The sequence below is a fragment of the Leucoraja erinacea genome, chromosome 2 (assembly GCF_028641065.1).
Source record: "Leucoraja erinacea ecotype New England chromosome 2, Leri_hhj_1, whole genome shotgun sequence".
NCBI lineage: Eukaryota > Metazoa > Chordata > Chondrichthyes > Rajiformes > Rajidae > Leucoraja > Leucoraja erinaceus.
Window position 1 is genome coordinate 136,382,392 of NC_073378.1, and position 20,068 is coordinate 136,402,459.

Consider the following 20,068-nt stretch of genomic DNA (forward strand, 5'->3'; position numbering starts at 1 on the left):
GTGGGGTACCCCAAGGCTCAGTACTGGGACCCCAGCTATTTACAATATATATTAATGATCTGGATGAGGGAATTGAAGGCAATATCTCCAAGTTTGCGGATGACACTAAGCTGGGGGGCAGTGTTAGCTGTGAGGAGGATGCTAGGAGACTGCAGGGTGACTTGGATAGGCTGGGTGAGTGGGCAAATGTTTTGGCAGATGCAGTATAATCAGATAAATGTGAGGTTATCCATTTTGGTGGCAAAAAACAGGCAGACTATTATCTAAATGGTGGCCGATTGGGAAAGGGGGAGATGCAGCGAGACCTGGGTGTCATGGTACACCAGTCATAAGGTAGGCATGCAGGTGCAGCAGGCAGTAAAGAAAGCGAATGGTATGTTAGCTTTCATTGCAAAAGGATTTGAGTATAGGAGCAGAGAGGTTCTACTGCAGTTGTACAGGGTCTTGGTGAGACCACACCTGGAGTATTGCGTACAGTTTTTGGTCTCCAAATCTGAGGAAGGACATTATTGCCATAGAGGGAGTGCAGAGACGGTTCACCAGACTGATTCCTGGGATGTCAGGACTGTCTTATGAAGAAAGACTGGATAGACTTGGTTTATACTCTCTAGAATTTAGAAGATTGAGAGGGGATCTTATAGAAACTTACAAAATTCTTAAGGGGTTGGACAGGCTAGATGCAGGAAGATTGTTCCCGATGTTAGGGAAGTCCAGGACAAGGGGTCACAGCTTAAGGATAAAGGGGAAATCCTTTAAAAAAACCGAGATGAGAAGAACTTTTTTCACGCAGAGAGTGGTGAATCTCTGGAACTCTCTGCCACAGAGGGTAGTTGAGGCCACTTCATTGGCTATATTTAAGAGGGAGTTAGATGTGGCCCTTGTGGCTAAGGGGATCAGGGGGTATGGAGAGAAGGCAGGTACGGGATACTGAGTTGGATGATCAGCCATGATCATATTGAATGGCGGTGCGGCAGGCTCGAAGGGCCGAATGGCCTACTCCTGCACCTAATTTCTATGTTTCTATGTCTTCAAAAAACCCAAATCAGATTTGTGAGACACGACCTCCCATGTACAAAACTACGCTGATTATCCCTAATCAGCCCTTGCCCATCCAAATACCTGTGTATCCTATCCCTCAGAGTAATCTCCAGTAACTTTCCAACTACAGATGTTAAGCTCACAGGCCTATAGTTCCCAGCATTTTCCCTGCAGCCCTTCTTGAATAGAACCACAACATTTGCCACCCTCCAGTCTTCCGGCACCTCTCCTGTATTTAAGGCCGACTCATAAATTTCAACCAGGGCTCCCACAATTTCATCTCCAGTTTCACACAATGTCCTCAGATATATCTGATTAGGCCCTGGAGATTTGTCTACCTTCATACACGACAGTACCTTCAGTACTTCGTCGATGGTAGCACTGACTGTTCTCAAGACACTTCCATTGACTGCTCCAAGTTCCTCCGTCCTACTATCTTCTTCCTCAGTAAATACAGAGGAGAAATACTCATTGAGGACCTTGCCCATCTCCTGTGGCTCCACACAGAGGTGACCACTTTGATTCCTGAGAGGTGCCCTCCACAATGTTTGGGACAAAGACCCATCATTTATTTATTTGCCTCTGTACTCCACAATTTGAGATTTGTAATAGAAAAAATCACTTGTGGTTAAAGTGCACTGTTGAATTGTGTTAAAGGCCATTTTCATACATTTTGGTTTCACCATGTAGAAATTACAGCTGTGTTTATACATAGTCCCCCCCCCATTTCAGGGCACCATAATGTTTGGGACACACGGCTTCACAGGTGTTTGTAATTGCTCAGGTGTGTTTAAATGCCTCCTTAATGCAGGTATAAGAGAGCTCTCAGCACCTAGTCTTTCCTCCAGTCTTTCCATCACTTTTGGAAACATTTATTGCTGTTTATCAACATGGGGACCAAAGTTGTGCCAATGAAAGTCACAGAAGCCATTATGTGACTGAGAAACAAGATTAAAACTGAGAGAGACATCAGCCAAACCTTAGGCTTACCAAAATCAACTGTTTGGAACATCATTACGAAGAAAGAGAGAACTGGTGAGCTTACTAATCGCAAAGGGTCTGGCAGGCCAAGGAAGATCTTCACAGCTGTGACAGAAGAATTCTCTGTATAATTAAGAAAAATCCCCAAACACCTGTCCGACAGATCAGAAACACTCTTCAGGAGTCAGGTGTGGGTTTGTCAATGATCACTGTCATGACTTCATGAACAGAAATACAGAGACTACTCTGCAAGATGCAAACCACTGGTTAGCCGCAAAAATAGGATGGCCAAGTTACAGTTTGCCAAGAAGTACTTAAAAGAGCAACCACAGTTCTGGAAAAAGGTCTTGTGCACAGATGAGACAAAGATTAACTTATATCAGAGTGTTGGCAAGAGCAAAGTATGGAGGAGAGAAGGAACTGCCCAAGATCCAAAGCATATCACCTCAACTGTGAAACACAGTGGTGGGTGTATTATGGCCTGGGCATGTATGGCTGCTGAAGGTACTGGCTCACTTATCTTCATTGATGATACAACTGCTGATGGTAGTATGAATTCTGAAGTGTATAGACACATCCTATCTGCTCAAGTTCAAACAAATGCCTCAAAACTCATTGGCCAGCGGTTCATTCTACTGCAAGACAATGATCCCAAACATACTGCTAAAGCAGCAAAGGAGTTTTTCAAAGCTAAAAAACGGTAAATTCTGAAGTGGCCAAGTCAATCACCCAATCTGAACCCCATTGAGCATGCATTTTATATGCTGAAGAGAAAACTGAAGGGTACTAGCCCTTAAAACAAGCATAAGCTAAAGATGGCTGCAAAACAGGCCTGGCAGAGCATCACCAGAGAAGACACCCAGCAACTGGTGATGTCCATGAATCGCAGACTTCAAACAGTCATTGCATGCAAAGGGTATGCACTAAAATACTAAATATGACTACTTTCATTTACATGACAATGCTGTGTCTCAAACATTATGGTGCTCTGAAATGGCCTCTGAAATAAACACTGCTGTAATTTCTACATGGTGATACCAAAATGTTTAAAAATGGCCTTTATTAAAATCTGACAATCTGCACTAACATGTGATTTTTTTTCTATTACAAATCTCAAATTGTGGAGTACAGAGGCAAATAAATGAATGATGGGTCTTTGTCCTAAACATTATGGAGGGCACTGCATATCCTGAGCTTTCGTCAACACATTTTTAAAAACATCCCACTTGGCTGATGTTCCTTTCCCCTCAAATAACCTGCTCCAGTGAACTTGAGCGAGAGCTTCTCTCATACCCTCAAAGTTGGCCTTACCCCAGTTGAGCATTTTAACACATGGGCCCTCTCTGTCCCTATCCATAATTATCTTAAATCTAATCGAACAGTGGTCACTGGTCCCAAAAGGCTCCTCCACAAACACTTCATTAACTTGCCCTTCCCAATTCCCAGTGGTGCCCTCTCATGTATGGGGCCCCTACATATTGCTTGAGACAATTCTCATGTCTTATGTCAGTCCAAAATAGCCCCACGCGAGCCTCATACATTGTCGTGAAATTCGTCCCTTCCACTTCAAATAGCGACAACAATCTACTGAATGCAGTCTCCTGCTGATGAGGAATTAAATGCATTGTGTCCTGGGCTCCCATGGCAGTATTTCAAGGTCTTTGGTTGCTTTGGGGATTGATACATTCAGGAAAGACCTCCAGCTTCAGGTTACTTGGGGCTGCATGACTGATTTATGAGGTTGGCAGGAAGTCGGATATGTGTATTCCCACCTTGTTTTGTACTTGAATTTCCTTTCACAACAATGGTGCAAATGCAATTAAACGCATATCCCTTGTTTCCAAGCAATGCTGCTTTTGTATTTTAGAAAGCCAAATTTTACAATTTTGTTGCTCACAATGCAGGTCATCCACAGCTGGAAAAATGTAGCCCGAGTAATTGCTGAGCAAAGCAGCCTTTGACCTTATAAAGCAACCTACAAAGTGCTGGAAGAACTCAGCGGGTCAGCCAGCATTTGTGCAGGGAATGGGCAGGCAATATTTCGGGTCGGGACCCTTCTTCAGACTGATTGTTGTTTGAAGACCCGGGTCCCATCCTGACAACACAAAGTCTAAAGTGGTAAAGTGAAAAGCTTTTGTTGCATGCTATCCAGTCGGCTGATGGACAATTGATTTCAATCGAGCCATCCAGTGTACAAATACATGATAAAGGGAATAACGTGAATAATGTTTAGAGCAAGAACTCGCACTCGAGTGTGAACACTGGACTTAGATTTCACAGAGATGAATAGTATGTGCTGGGAGAAATCTTCTCCAATCCAACCAGAAGAAGGGTCCCTACCCAAAACATTGCCTGAATCCTTCCATCGATGCTGCCTGAGCTAAGTTACTCCATCACTTTGTGTTGTCAGGATAGAACCCGGATCTTTGGCGCTGTAAGGCAGCAACTCTACCGCTGCACCACATGTTTCTGATTTTATAAGTTGATAGACTGTAGGAGAAAGGAATATCTGGTGGAGATTTCTACCTTGTACTGGTCATCTCTGTAAATTTAAATCCAGTATTCCCACTCTAGTGTGAGAGTAAGCACAATTCCAAGCATAAGGGATTTGCTTCTCCTCCATATCCTTTGACATTCAGTTCTCGGTTAAGATTGCTGAAACAGGTGATTATTAGCTACGTATGGGGCACGGTAGCAGAGCGGTAGAGTTGCTGCCTTACAACGTTTACAGCACCAGAAACCCGGGTTCGTATAGGTGTAAATTGTCCCTAATGTGTGTAGGTTTGTGTTAATGTGCGAGGATCGCTGGTCAGTGCGGAGTCGGTGGGCAAAGGGCCTGTTTTCACACTGTATCTCTAAACTAAACTAAACCAAACATATGCCTCATACATGCTGCTTGTTCCCAAACACTGACTTTACCCTAAATTACAATAATACACTTAAAGTCAGTCATACCCTTGGAAACAGGCCCTTCAGCCCAACTTGCCCACATCAACCAAGATTCCCCATCTACAGTAGTCCCAACTTCCTAGCCCATAACCCTCAAACCTTTCCTTTTCAAATGCCAGCCCAATTGTTTCTTAAATGTGATAGCATTGTTAAACCTTTAACCTTAGAGATACAGCATAGAATAGGCAACTGAGTCTGCACTGACCAATGATCAGCCCGTCCACTAACATTATCCTGCACACTAGGGACAATTTACAACTTTACCAAAGCCAATTAATCTACAAACTTGTACGTCTTTGGAGTGTGGGAGTTAACTGGAGAAAACCCATGCGGTCACAGGGAGAATGTACAGACTCCATACCTGTAGTCAGGACCGAACCCAGGTCTCTGGCGCTGTAAGGTAACGACTTCACCGCCTCGCCACTGTACCGCCCTGCCTCAACTACCTCCACCAACAACCCGTTCCACCACCCTTTGTGTAAAATAAAAAGTTGCCCCTCAGGTTCCCAATACATCTTTCACCCCTCGCCTTAAAAGTATGTCCTCTGGTTCTTGATTCCCCTACCCTGGGTAAAAGATTCTGTCCATTTTCCCTCTAATAACCTCATGATTTTATACATCTCTATAAGATCACACCCCATCTTCCTGCTCTCTAAGGAATTAAGTCCCAGTCTTTTCAACCTCTCTATAGCGCAGACCCTCAAGTTCAGGCAACGCAACAATAGGCAATAGATAATAGGTGCAGGAGTAGGCCATTCGGCCCTTTGAGCCAGCACCGCCATTCAATGTGATCATGGCTGATCATCCCCAATCAGTACCCCGTTCCTGCCTTCTCCCCATATCCCCGCTATAACTCTGCTATCTGTAAGAGCCCTGTCTAGCTCTCTCTTGAAAGCATCCAGAGAACCTGCCCCCACCGCCCCCTGAGGCAGAGAATTCCACACTCACAACTCTCTGTGAGGAAAAGTGTTTCCCTGTCTCCGTTGTAAATGGCTTACTCCTTATTCTTAAACTGTGCCCCCTAGTTCTGGACTCCCCCAACATCGGGAACATGTGTCCTGCCTCTACCGTGTCCAAACTCTTAACAATGTTATATGTTTCAATAAGATATCCCCTCATCCTTCTAAACTCCAGAGTGTACAAGCCCAGCCGCTCCATTCTCTCAGCATATGACAGTCCCGCCATCGCGGGAATTAACCTTGTAAACCTACGCTTCACTCCCTCAACAACAAGAATGTCCTTCCTCAAATTAGGGGACCAAAACTGAACATAATACTCCAGGTGTGGTCTCACTTGGGCAATCTTACAAAATTCTTAAGGGGTTGGACAGGCTAGATGCAGGAAGATTGTTCCCGATGTTGGGGAAGTCCAGGACAAGGGGTCACAGCTTAAGGATAAGGGGGAAATCCTTTAAAATCGAGATGAGAAGAACTTTTTTCACACAGAGAGTGGTGAATCTCTGGAACTCTGCCACAGAGGGTAGTTGAGGCCAGTTCATTGGCTATATTTAAGAAGGAGTTAGATGTGGCCCTTGTGGCTAAGGGGATCAGGGGGTATGGAGAGAAGGCAGGTACGGGATACTGAGTTGGATGATCAGCCATGATAATATTGAATGGCGGTGCAGGCTCGAAGGGCCGAATGGCCTACTCCTGCACCTAATTTCTATGTTTCTATGTGCAACTGCAGAAGGACCTCGTTGCTCCTATACTCGACTCCTCTTGTTATAAAGGCCAACATGCCATTCGCTTTCTTCACTGCCTGCTGTACCTGAATGCTTACTTTCACGGACTGATGAACAAGGGCCCCCCAGATCCCGTTGTACTTCCCCTTTTCCCGACTTGACGCCATTTAGATAGTAATCTGCCTTCCTGTTTTTGATACCAAAATGGATAACCTCACATTTATCCACATTAAACTTCATCTGCCATGCATCTGCCCACTCCCTCAACCTGTCCAAGTCACCCTGCATTCTCATAACATCCTCCTCACAGTTCACACTGCCACCCAGCTTTGTGTCATCTGCAAATTTGCTAATGTTACTTTGAATCTCTTCATCCAAATCATTGATTTATATTGTAAATAGCTGCAGTCCCAGCACCGAGCCTTGCGGTACCCCACTAGTCACTGCCTGCCATTCTGAAAGTGACCTATTAAGTGACCCATTAATCCCTACGCTTTGTTTCCTGTCAGCCAACCAATTTTCTATCCATGTCAGCATTCTACCCCCACTACTATGTACCCTAAGTTTGCCCACTAATCTCCTATGTTGGACCTTATCAAATGCTTTCTGAAAGTCCAGGTACACTACATCCACTGGCTCTCCCTTGTCCATTTTCCTAGTAACATCCTCAAAAAATTCCAGAAGATCAGTGAAGCATGATTTCCCCTTTGTAAATCCATGCTGACTCGGACCGATCCTGTTACTGCTATCCAAATGTGCCGCTATTTCATCTTTAATAATTGCCTACAACATCTTCCCTACCACCGATGTCAGGCTAACTGTTCTATAATTCCATGTTTTCTCTCTCCCGCCTTTCTTAAAAAGTGGGATAACATTAGCTACCCTCCAATCCACAGGAACTGATCCTGAATTTATAGAACATAGGAAAATTGTCAACAACCTGACAACCATGCCTCATGCATGTAGCTTGTTCGTTAAACACTGAGCTTACCCATAATCACAATAATACACTTAAAGTCCTTGGAGTACAATAGAAATTGGCATCTCAGAATCAGGCCATTTAATGCAAAGATCCTATAGCGAGCAAGATAGATCACTCGACGAAAAAGACATAGTACCGTCACGGGCAGATTCATGGGTAATTTTCGGCCCCATTTCCGTAACCGGTTTCCGTCTCCGCACCAAAGATCCCATCATAGCGGAGCAAAGATACTAGTGCAGAGACGGAAGCCGGTTACGGAAACATCCTCGTAAAAATAAAAATTATTTGGTAAAAATCTTCTCCTCATTGTCAGAATTATAATTTATTAACACAAACTGTTCCCCCGCAACGTTGATTACACTGCCAGTCGGGTCGGGTAGGGTTACTGAAATGGATGAAAAAAAGGCCCATGTTCCGCTCCGTTGCGTTGCGTACTACACGTCAGCCCATTGCATTTAGCAAGAGTGGTCTACCTTGCTCTGCTATAGGATCTTTGATTTTATGCACTTTGAAAGAGATTGAAAGTTATCATCTTATGGCACAGAAACGGGCCCATCAACTCCTCATGTCCATGCCAACCATCGTTAACAGTCAGATGAGCGGTGCAAGTATTTTTACACAGAGATGGTGGGTGTGAAACAGGTGGTGGTAGAGGCAGAAACCACAGGCACATGGATGTGCAAGGTATGGCGGGATATGGATCACATGCAGGCAGATGAAGTTAGTTTATTTCAGCATCTTGTTCGCCACAGTCAAGTGGGTGAAAGCGCTGTTCCTGTGCTGTATTCTTCTATGTTTATAAGTAGTCATCCCTGCTAATCCTATTATCCAGCATTGCGTCCATTGCCTTCTATAACTTGGTTGTAATTGTATGATCAATTTGATACTGGAACTTGCATCAGCCATCTCTGCAAGCAAAACGTTCCAGCTGCTAATTTTTGTTCCGCATTATTGGTTTATTTTTAGCCCTGCAAATTGGTTACCTTCTTATCTATATCTGATTGTCTTTAAAAGTTCCTGTGGTATCTGATTGCACCTTCCTCTCAGGGTGTGGCTTCAAGGTCTTTTCAGTGTCTCTGTGCTTTGGTTCATTTGTAAAATGTTTCAAATCCTTGGATTCCGGTTGTCAGGCATGTGGGCAGAATAAACTGTTTTCTCCCGCTCAGCTTTATCGAAACCTTGCACAGGTAATGAAGATGGTTGTAAAAATTGCAGCAGAATCTTGATCGATTGGCCAGGTGCGCTAAGGAATGGTTGATGGAATTTAATGCAGAGAAATGTGAGGTGTTACATTTTGGGAAGTCTAACATGGGCAGGCCAGTGAATGGTAGGCCACTGGAGAATGTTGTAAAGCAGAGGGATCTAGGAGTACAAGTGCATGGTTCCTTGAAGGCCAACTCACAGGTAGATAAGGTAGTCAAAAAGGCTTTTGTAACATTGACCTTCATCGGTCAGTATATTGTATAGAAGTTGGTAGATCATGCTGCAGTTGTATAAGACGTTGACGAGGCCGCATTTAGAGTATTGTGTTCATTTCTGGCCACCATGTTATAGGAAAGATGTTGTCAAGCTGGAAATGGTAGAGAGAAGATTTATGAGGATGTTGCCAGAACTAGAGGGTCTGATATATAGCGAGAGGTTGAATAGGCTGGGAATCTTTTCCTTGGAGTGCAGGGGCATGAGGGGTGATCTTATAGAGGTGTATAAGATCATGAGAAGAACAGATCGAGTAGATGCAGAGTCTCTTGCCCAGTTGGTGAATCAAGGACCAAATGACATAGGTATAAGGTGAAGGAGAAAATAATTAATTGGAATCTGAGGGGTAACGTTTTCACACAAAGAGTGGTGGGTGTATGGAACAAGCTGCCAGAGGAGGTAGTTGAGGCTGGGACTAGCCCAACATTTAAGAGACAGTTAGGTACATGGATAGGATAGGGTTGGAGGGATATGGAGCATATACGGGCAGGTGGGACTAGTGTAGCTGGGACATACCTCCATCCTATCCCCCCTGGTCCAATCCCATCCTACGTATGTCCAAGACACCTCACACGCCCTTTGTCTCTTCAATTACCTCCACTGTCCAGGCCCCCCACTACCTCATCTTTACTATGGATGTCCAGCCACTCTACACCTCCATCCTCCACCAGGAAGGTCTGAAAACCCTCAATTTCTTCCTCGACTACAACTTCCTCAGACCATTTCCGTCTACTAACTCTGTCCTCTGCCTTATCCTTAACTTCTCCTTCGACTCCTCCCGCTTCCTCCAAATCCAAGGTGTAGCTATGGGCACTCGCAAGTCTCTTTGTAGGGTATGTTGAACAATCCCTGTTCCAGATGAACACTGTGTGTAGGAAAGAACTGCAGATGCTGGTTTAAATCGAAGGTAGACACAAAATGCTGGAGTAACTCCAGTCTTTCTGTTTCCAATTACATTCTATCTCTGTCCCGCCCACTCCCCTGACATCAGTCTGAAGAAGGATCTCGACCCGAAACGTCACCCATTCCTTCTCTCCAGAGTTGCCGCCTGTCCCACTGAGTTACATTTTGTGTCAACCAGGTGAACGCTGGTCCTATCCCTGAACTCTATCTCCGCTATATTGACGACTGCATTGGTGCAACCTCCTGTACCCATGCAGAACTCACTGACCTAATTAACTTTACTACTAATTTCCATCCTGCGCTCAAATTCATGGATCATCTCTGTCATCTCCCTACCGTTTCTTGATCTCGCCGTCTCCATCACAGGATACAAACTATCAACCATCATTTATTTCAAACCCACTGACTCCCATAGCTATCTAGACTACACTTCTTCCCATCCTGTTTTCTATAAAGACTCTATCCCCTACTCCAAATTTCTCCATCTACATCTCATCTGCGTCCAAGATGAGGTGTTCTATACCAGTAATCGGAGATGTCCTCATTCTTTAAAGAATGGGGTTTCCCTTCTATTACAGTTGAGACCCTCACTAGGGCCCCTCAATACCCCGCAGCTAGGCTCTTGTTCTACCTGCCCCCCCATTCGTAACAAGGACAGAGTCGGCCTTGTCCTCACCTTCCACCGCATCAGCCGTTGCATACATCACATAATCCTCTGACATTTTCGCCACCTCCAATAGCATCCCACTCTTAGCCACATCTTCCCATCTCCACCGCTGGGGAAACGGGTGTGTATCTAGGGGGGAAAAAAGGAAAGGAGTGTTGTTTAGTAACCTAAAATTGGAGAATTCAATGTTAATGCCATTGGGTTTCAATGAAGAATGGGTACTAACCTCCCCACCATCCCAGGGATCTGTAGGAGGCACTGCCTCAAAAAGGCAGCCGGTATAATCAAGGATCCACTCCACCCTTTTATTGACACGTGTACCAATTAAGGTACAGTGATATGCGAATTACCCAAGCAGACCCACCTTGATTTCGTTTTTAGTTTAGAGACACAGTGCGGAAACAGGCTCTTCAGCCCACCGAGTCCACACCGACCAGTGATCCCCGCACATTAACACTACCCCACATATACCATGGGACAATTTGTACACTATACCAAGCCAATTAACATGCAAACCTGTGCATCTTTGGAGTGTGCGAGGAAACCGAAGATCTGGGGGAAAACTCACGGTGAGAACGTACAAACTCCGTACAGACAGCACCTGTAGTCGGGATCGAACCCGGGTCTCAGGCGCTGCAAGTGCTGTACGGCTGCAACTCTACCGCTGCGCTACCGTGCCACCCAGTGATGTGCATCCATTTCTCCCACTGTCCACCCTCTTTCCATTTCCCCATCCCCTTTTACCTACATTCCTTCCTCTAGCTTCACATTTCATGCCTCTTCTCAACTTATCTCACCACCTTTGGTCGTCTTTTCTTCTCTGGCCTTTGTCCATCCCTGTCAGTCAAATCCCCTCCCCTCTACATCTGCCATCTACCACTTGCCCCGGCTTTGTCCTGCCCCCACCTCTCTTCCAGCTTTCCACCCCCACGACAATCCATCTGAAAAAGAGTCCCCACCCAAAACATCACATAACCATGTTCTCTAGAGATGCTGCCTGACCTAGAAACAAAGAACTGCAGATGCTGGTTTCCAAAAAAAAAGACACAAAGTGCTGGAGTAACTAAGCCGGTCAAAGAGCATCTCTGGAGAACATGGATAGGTGACGTTTCGGGGCAGGACTCTTCTTCAGACTGGCCTGCTGAGTTATTCCTATGCTTGTGTCAAAAGTTTGTTGATGTTTGCTTCTGCCCTGATTGCTTGCAATGTAATGGATATTAATTTAAAATGAGCATTTTCTTGACGGGGTTTAGTCATCCCCATTGGTATTCCTAATTTATGGACTTTATGGACTTGTTCAATCAGCATTCTTTGATCATCAAGTTGTTCTTGTGAAAAAGCAAAATGGATTACTTTTGAACACAAGGTGCTGCAGTAACGCAGCAGGTCAGGCAGCATCTCTGAAGTTCATGGATGGGTGACGTTTCAAGTCGGGACCCTTCTTCAAACGTTTTGGTAATTTTGGGTTGAGCGCATCACATTCTCGGTTTCTCTCAAACACGGATAGTTAAAATCCTATAATATAAACGTTAATATTAATAAAAAATGTAAATTGTCCCCAGTGTGTAGGATAGTGCTAGGGTACAGGGTGATCGCTGGTCGGCTCGGACTCGGTGGGCAAAAGGGCCTGTTTCTGCGCTGTATCTCTAAACCAAACTAAAATTGTCTCCCCTCTCCCCAAACCACCCCCTACGCTTAATAATAGTTCATTTATTTCTGATTCAGATTCAGATTCAGATTCAGATTCAACTTTATTGTCATTGTGCAGTGTATAGTACAGAGACAACGAAATGCAGTATTTGTACATATGTGGGATACCAGAGTTCCAAGCTGCCTCCTGTGGCCATTTCTCTTTTCAAAAGGAGTGTTTTACACTCTGCTCTCTGGACCTCTGAAGGTTTGCCAGAAGTTGTCCCAAAGGGAGAAACAAATCCAGTACACTGAGAATGATGTCTGCAAGAAATACTCTTTCACTGACCGCACTAAAGCATGAGTTACGATTACATTGTAAATGACCTGTTAAATCACTGTTTCCATTACTTTTCACTTGTAGCAGCCTAAAAGTGATTTAGTTTGTTTGAATGTACCAAAATTGATTTACTGATTTATTGAGAGATCTGTCACTGGCAATCAGATAATACAACCAACTGATGTATTCTTGGTAAACAGTATTCAGGTAAAGGGATGATGGTTGGAAATGTTCCTGTATAATAACAGCCTTGCTGCTTAAGTGCGATTTTATATCCACGTTTAATTATTAGATCATTGGTTGAATAAAGGGTTTTGTTGCTCATAACCCAGCTGATTGATACAGCAGTCAAAATGTAGAAACAAGGAACTGCAGATGCTGGGTTACACAAAAGTTCACAAAGTGCTGGAGGGTCAGGTAGCATCTCTGGAGAACATGGATAGCTGACTTTTCAGGTCGGGAACCTTCTTCAGACTGATTCATTGAGATCTCACCAATTCTTAGTCATTTCTTCCATCTACATGATATCAAGAATCAGATGACTGAGTTGGAGAGATTAAGAGAGCTGACTACATCCAGATTTCAGGACCTGAAGAGTTACTCCATACGTTTTTGTCCTTTTTCATTGATAGAGCAAATGGGCAAGTTATACAAACCGACCATGGATGTGGAGACTTTGGAGATGGTGCGAGCGAGGGTTACCAGGATGTTGCCTGGATTAGAGAGGATAAGGAGAGGACACAGGAAGCTGAGGGGAGACCTGATAGAAGTATACAGTACATTCAAAAAATATTCAGACCCCTTCACTTTTTCCACATTTTGTTACATTACAGCCTTATTCTAAAATGGCAGTTCTCCCTGCAGTCTGCCCTTTCACCCTTGTTTAATTTTATTTTTTGTCATGTTAAAAAACAAAATGTTAGTTGGAGGTCTTTTATGTGGGGGGTGGGGAAGAGGAAGGGGGAAACTTTATTTCTTAGTCCCCTACCTGGTCGGAGAGGCGGCTTCACTCCGAGCTGCTTCTTCGCCCCTTCCTCGCGGCCTACCATCGGACTGGAGCGGCGTTTCATGTCGGGACCGGCCGGGACTACAGCTTGGGCGGCGGCGCAGTGCTGGGACACCATCACGGAGCGGGCGATGCCTTACCGGGTCGCCGTGCGGTAAGCTCCGGAGTCCGGAGGCGGGCGGCGCTGGATTTAAAACCGCGGAGCCTGGGATCTCTTGCTGAGATCGCCAGAGTTGGAGCTCCGGCCAGCGCGGCCTTTTGAATTCGGGTACCGCAGTCTCCGGGGATGGAGCCGTCGCTCCAGACATTTCCAAGCCGCCGAGGAGTGTTCACCCGACGCTGGAGTTCCAGCTTTCCGGCAAGAGGGCCTGAAAACATTGGACTGGCTGCGGAGGCCACAAATAGGCCCCGACCTCGGGTGATTCACAGAGGAAGAGGACTTATCTTTTTGATGCCTTTCCCCACAGTGGAAAGTTTTGATTCTGTTTTGGGGGGACGTTCATGTTGAATTCTATAATGTGTTGTGTCATTTTTTCTTATTTTTTATTTTTTCTATGGATGCACGGAAACTTTATTATTTCTTTTATGTAAAGCACTTTGGTTTCAACGCAAGTTGATTTAAACGTGCTATATAAATAAAATTTACTTACTTACTAAAATGGATTAAATTAAATTTTTTTATCATCAATCTACACACAATACCTCATAATATAAAAGCAAAAACAGGTGTTTAGAAATTTTTGCAAAGTAATTACAAAGAAATAACTGAAATATCACATTTACATAAGTATTCAGACCCTTTGCTATGACACTCAAAATTGAGCTTCGGTGCATCCAGTTTCCATTGATTATCCTTGAGATGTTTCTACAACTTGGTTTGAGTCCACCAGTGGTAAATTAAATTGATTGGACATGATTTGGAAAGGCACACACCTGTCTATATAAGGTCCTGCAGTTGACAGTGCATGTCAGAGCTAAATCCAAGGCATGAAGACGAAGGAATTGTCCGTAGACCTCCGAGACAGGATTGTGTTGAGACATAGATCTGGGGAAGGGTATAAAACAATTTCTGCAGCATTACAGGTCCCGAAGAGCACAGATGCGTCCGTCATTCTTAAACGGAAGAACTTTGGAACCACCAGGACTTCTCATAGAGCTGGCCGCCCGGCCCAACTGAGCAATTGGGGGAGAAGGGCCTTGATCAGGGAGGTGACCAAGAACCCGATGGTCACTCTCACAGAGCTCCAGAGTTCCACCGTGGAGATGGGAGAAACTTCCAGAAGGACAATAATATCTGTAGCACTCCACCGATCAGGCCTTTATGGTAGAGTGGCCGGACGGAAGCCACTCCTCAGTAAAAGGCACATGACAGCCCGCTTGGAGTTTGCCAAAAGGCACCTAAACAAGATTCTCCGGGTCTGATGAACCAAGATTGAACTGTTTGGCCTGAAAGCCAAGCGTCAGGTCTGGAGGAAACGAGGCACCACTCATCACCTGGCCAATACCATACCTACGGTGAAGCATGGTGATGGCAGCATCATGCTGTGGGAATGTTTTTCAGCGGCAGGAAGTGGGAGACTAGTCAGGTTCAAGGGACAAATGAACGGAGAAAAGTACAGAGAGATCCTTGATGAAACCTGCTCCAGAGCGTTCTGGACCACAGACTGGGGCTGAGGTTCACCTTCCAACAGGACAACGACCCTAAGCACACAGCCAAGACAACACAGGTCCTTGAGTGGCCCAGCCAGAGCCCGGACTTGAACCCGATCGAATATCTATGGAGGGACCTGAAAATAGCTGTGCATCGACGCTCCCCATCTAACCTGAGCTTGAGAGGATCTGCAGAGAAGAATGGGAGAAATTACCCAAATACAGGTGTGCCAAGCTTGTAGTGTCATGCCCAAGAAGACTTGAGGCTGTAATCGCTGCCAAAGGTGCCTCAACAAAGGACTGAGTGAAGGGTCTGAATACATATGTAAATGTGTTATTTCAGTTATTTATTTTTAATTACTTTGCAATTAATTACACCTGTTTTCACTTTTTTATTATGGTGCATGGTGTATTGATTGACGATAAAAAAAATAATTTAATCCATTTTAGAATAAGGCTGTAACGTAAAAAAATGTGGAAAAAGTGAATTGGCTGGAATACTTTCTGAATGCACTGTATAAAATTATGAGAGGCATAGATATGGTCGACAGTCAGAACTTTTTCCCAGGATTGAAAGGTCAAAGGCTACAGGGTATAGCTTTAAGGTGAGAGGGGCAAAGTTTAAAGGAGATGTGTAGGGGCAAGTGTTTTTACACAGAGAATAGTGGAGTGAACAGCTTAGGGATAGTGGTGGAAGCAGATACGATAGTGGTGTTTAAGAGATTTTTAGATAGACACATGAATATGCAAGGAATGGATGGATATGGATCACGTGCGGGCAGAGGAGATTAGTTGAACTCGGCACAGATGTTGTGGGCCGAAGGGCCTGTTTCTGTGCTGTACTGTTCTATGTCCTTCTGAGGGCTTTGTTCAGCTGCAGTGTCTCACCTACCGATGAGAGGAAGGCAGACTGCAGTTCCATCAGCCATCTCTGGAAGAGTTTGGGATAAATCTGCTGGGGTTGGTACTGGTACAGGCCCACCACCGATTTTGGTTACAGAGCCTTTCTGCCAGACCAACAGAGGTCATGGACACAGTTTTGCCGGACCAACAGAGGTGATGGCCACAGAGTGGAGTCCAACGGAAGGGTCTGCTCAGGTCGCTGGGGGCCGAGATATCGGCTTGCAAAGTTTGGTCGGGCCCGGGCCGCAGGGAGCAAATTCAATTCGCCGATCGGCCGTAAAAGTCGGCTATGGGAGTGGATCTGCCGGCTCCGGCCGGGCTGGAGTTCCAGAGCTCTGGCTATAGGGCCCAAATTCGACCCCCTGATTGTCCGCGTAAGTCCCAATGAAATCGAGATCGGCCGTCTCTCCAGGGCGAGGGGCCATATTTTCAGGGGACTTCTAAGGGGGATTTCAATCCTTCTCGTAATTATGTCCGGATTAAAGGAGGTGCCAGACCACCAGTTGCTGAAAAATCTGTTGCGCACCTGTATTGAGAGATGCCCAAATATTGTACAGGTGCACAACCTTTTATCCGAAAGCCTTGGGACCAGACACTTGTCGGATTTCGGACATTTTCGGATTTCAGAATGGAAGATTTTTAGCGTAGATTAGGTAGGTAGCGCGGGCGGCTTGAAAAGTCTGGAGCAGCTGCCTCCTCCCCGGAGAATTGGGGAGAATCATTGCATAAATGTTAGTCCAGAGTTCAGTTGGGAGTTTGGGAGGGATTTTATGTGGTGGTGGTGGTGTAGGGGCACATGAAGGGGGAGTTTTGCCAACTTTAATTCTTAGTCCCCAAGATACCCTACCTGGTCGGCGAGGCACCACTCTGCCAACCTCGCGGAGCTGGGGGCAGCCGTCCGGCCGCGGGCGGCGCCGGTTACAGGAGCTCCGACCCCGGCAACTCTACCCCAGGCTGGGGCTGGCTGCGAGGCACTCCAAACACAGCCAGCGCGGCCCATAGGGGGATGAGAGCCCGGAACGACCCCCCTGGCCGGACGTCCCAGCTCCGAGAATGTCGGAATCGGCGGCGTCGCGATTAAATGCCTTACCGGGTCGCCGTGCGGCAAGCTCCGGAGCGCTGTGGGGTCTGAATACCTTCTTGTTAACATTTTTAATTCGCGGAGCGTTTTTCGCTGGATTTGGAGCCGCGGAGCTGGGGGGAAAAAGTGAATTGGCTGGAATACTTTCTGAATGCACTGTATAAAATTATGCGCCGGTTGGAGCTCCGACCCCCAGGCAAAAGGTCTAAAGGCTGGGTATAGCGCGGAGGGGCTCCAAATCCAGCGAAGTGCTCCGCGATGTGGAGTGTGTGTCGGCGGCCACATACGCTCCGGAGATTGCCGCACGGCGACCCAAGGTAAGGCATTGCTCGCGACGCCAGCCGACTCCCACGGCACAGATTCTCGGAGCTGGGACGTCCGGCCGCGGGCCGTTCAGCTGGATTCTGGAGCGCCTCGCCAGCCAGGAAGGTAGAGGTTGCCGGGGTCGGAGCTACAACCGGCGCCGCCCGCGGGTCCAGACCGGCCACAGCGCTGCGGAGCTTACTGCACAGCGACCCGGTAAAGTCGGCTTGCATTGGGACCGCTCCCGCCTCTCCGACCAGGTAGGGGACTAAGAATTAAAGTTTACCCCTTCACCCCCCTTCACATAAAAGCCCAAATTCTGAACTAACTGACTAACATTTAAGCAATGATTTTCAGATGTTCTAAGCGTCTCCCTCGTCTCCAGGGAGGAGGGCAGACCACGCTGACAGTAGTACAGACCTGGGTTGACCGTGGGTCATTTTGGGTCAAGTTTGGCGCCAAACGCGAGCTTTGGTGCGCAGACGACATCTGGAAAAAATGGCCGGTTTTCAGAGCTTTTCGGTTTCTGGAACACCGGATAAAAGGTTGTGCACCTGTACCTTGATGCTCATTTCCGAAAGACTCTATTCCCAGAGATCTTAGGTGCTGTTGGCACTGCCACACAGACTTTATTTGTGAACATTGTCCATAGTTGCCTTAGTAAAGCATACAGTTCACTGTTGAAAGTGGGGGGGGGGGGGGGGGAGAGAAGGAGGTGGATACTTCTGAATGTGTTATGAGACCGAATGTAAAAATTTATTCATATTTAACCAACAATTCTGCAATTGAAATCATTCACTTCCTTGCTGTATTCATAAATAATGTTTTGTTCTTTCCAGAATGTCCTCGATGTGTTCTGAAACTCAGCTGGAAGAACGGCTACAGTTAGGTATGGCTTTCCAAACTTCTGACCCTTCTGTAAGTCCTAAAAACAGTTTAAATGATAAAAGGCCATTAAATGATAGGGCTTTTGCAACCATTTACTGTTAGCTGGAAGAAGAGGGACTTGTTAACCAGGGCGTTTCTGTGAATGATTGAGTTTCTGCTACTTTTCATTTGTATGTTGTAACAGTTAAAATCGATATATTTTGTTGGAATGTTTGCATTTATAAAGCATTCATATGTTGAGAAATCAGTAACCAGATATCGGATAAATAACTAACTGACGCATTCCTAGCAAATAGCAGTTGAATAAAGCATTGATACTAGCTACCTCCATGTCTGAAGAAGAGTCCCAGCCCGAAATGTTGCCTGTCCAAACCTTCCACAGATGCTGCCTGACCTGCTGAGTTCCTCCAGCACTTTGTGTTTTGCTCAGGATTCCAGCATCTGCAATTTCTTTACTCTCCATGTATTAACTGTTTAGTTCTGCACATTTGATTTGGAAAGAGTGCAAGCAGGATTTGTGAGGATGTTGTCAGGACTCGAGAGCCTGAGTTATCGGGAGAGGTTGGGGAGACTAAAAGCCCTGTCCCATGGTACGAGTTCATTCCAAGAGTTCTCCCGTGTTTGCCCTGATTCGAACTCGGAGATTTATGGTAATAGCCACTCGTCGGTACTCGGGGCTCTCGTGGACATTTTTCATCATGTTGAAAAATCTTCACGAGTCTTCCCGTGCTTACCTGCCGTTAGCGAGTCTGCCCAAGTACCTGCCGTTAACGCTAAGAGACGTCCCCGAGCTCCAACGTACCAGCTACGTTCATTCTCCGTGCTTACCATGAGTTTTTTTAAAACTCGGGAGAGCTCTTAGAATGAACTTGTACCGTGGGACAGGGCTTTAAGACTTTATTCCTTGGAGCTCAGGAGGCAGAGTGAAGATCTGATAGAGGTGGATAAAATTATGAGGAGAATAGATGTGGTGAATGCACAGCCCTTTTCCCACAGTAGGAGAATCAAGATCCAGAGGACATGAATTTAAGGTGAAAGGAGAGAGATTTAATGGCAATCCGAGGGGTAACCTTTTCACCCAGAACGTGGCTGTTTGTGAATGATCCACGACAACACACATAGTGAAAGATCAATCTTTATTCCATAAGCAATCAGGAACATTTAAACTGCCAGCCATTCACGTTCAGCTCAGCGTGGCTTGTGAGAGCCGGCTAGAGTAAAGCTGTGGAGTACCGTAATATCATGTAAAGGGTGGTATGCATATATGTGTAGTGAGATTATAAATGGCAAGGATTAATAAGGGTTAATCTACATCCTTCCTCTTATAGAAGCAAAGCATATATGGTGGTTAGCGGAGCATATTGTAAAACACCAGTATAGGGTGTGGGCATTTATTATTTTACGTGTACATGCTTGTGCATATGTCAGCATATAAGATGAAACGGGTTCAATATAGCCGGTGAATATTCCAATCAGCGGGTTTGGCTTGCAGTCACGACCTGCATGCGTACGGTAGTACCCCTCGTGCACCTCATCCTTCTCTGAGAGTTAATCGACAGTGGCTGATATATGGAATGAACTGTCAGAGGAA

The 20,068-nt window shown here is 45.7% G+C and overlaps 1 protein-coding gene across 1 annotated transcript in view; it reads left to right on the plus strand.

Annotated features, from left to right (window-relative positions):
- mindy4 (MINDY lysine 48 deubiquitinase 4) overlaps positions 1-20,068 on the plus strand; it is a 210,121-nt gene that overhangs the window by 82,239 nt on the left and 107,814 nt on the right. Inside the window, exon 6 of the mRNA XM_055649066.1 lies at positions 18,429-18,478. Within this exon, the coding sequence (XP_055505041.1) occupies positions 18,429-18,478 (50 nt within the window). The remainder of the gene's footprint in view (positions 1-18,428; positions 18,479-20,068) is intronic.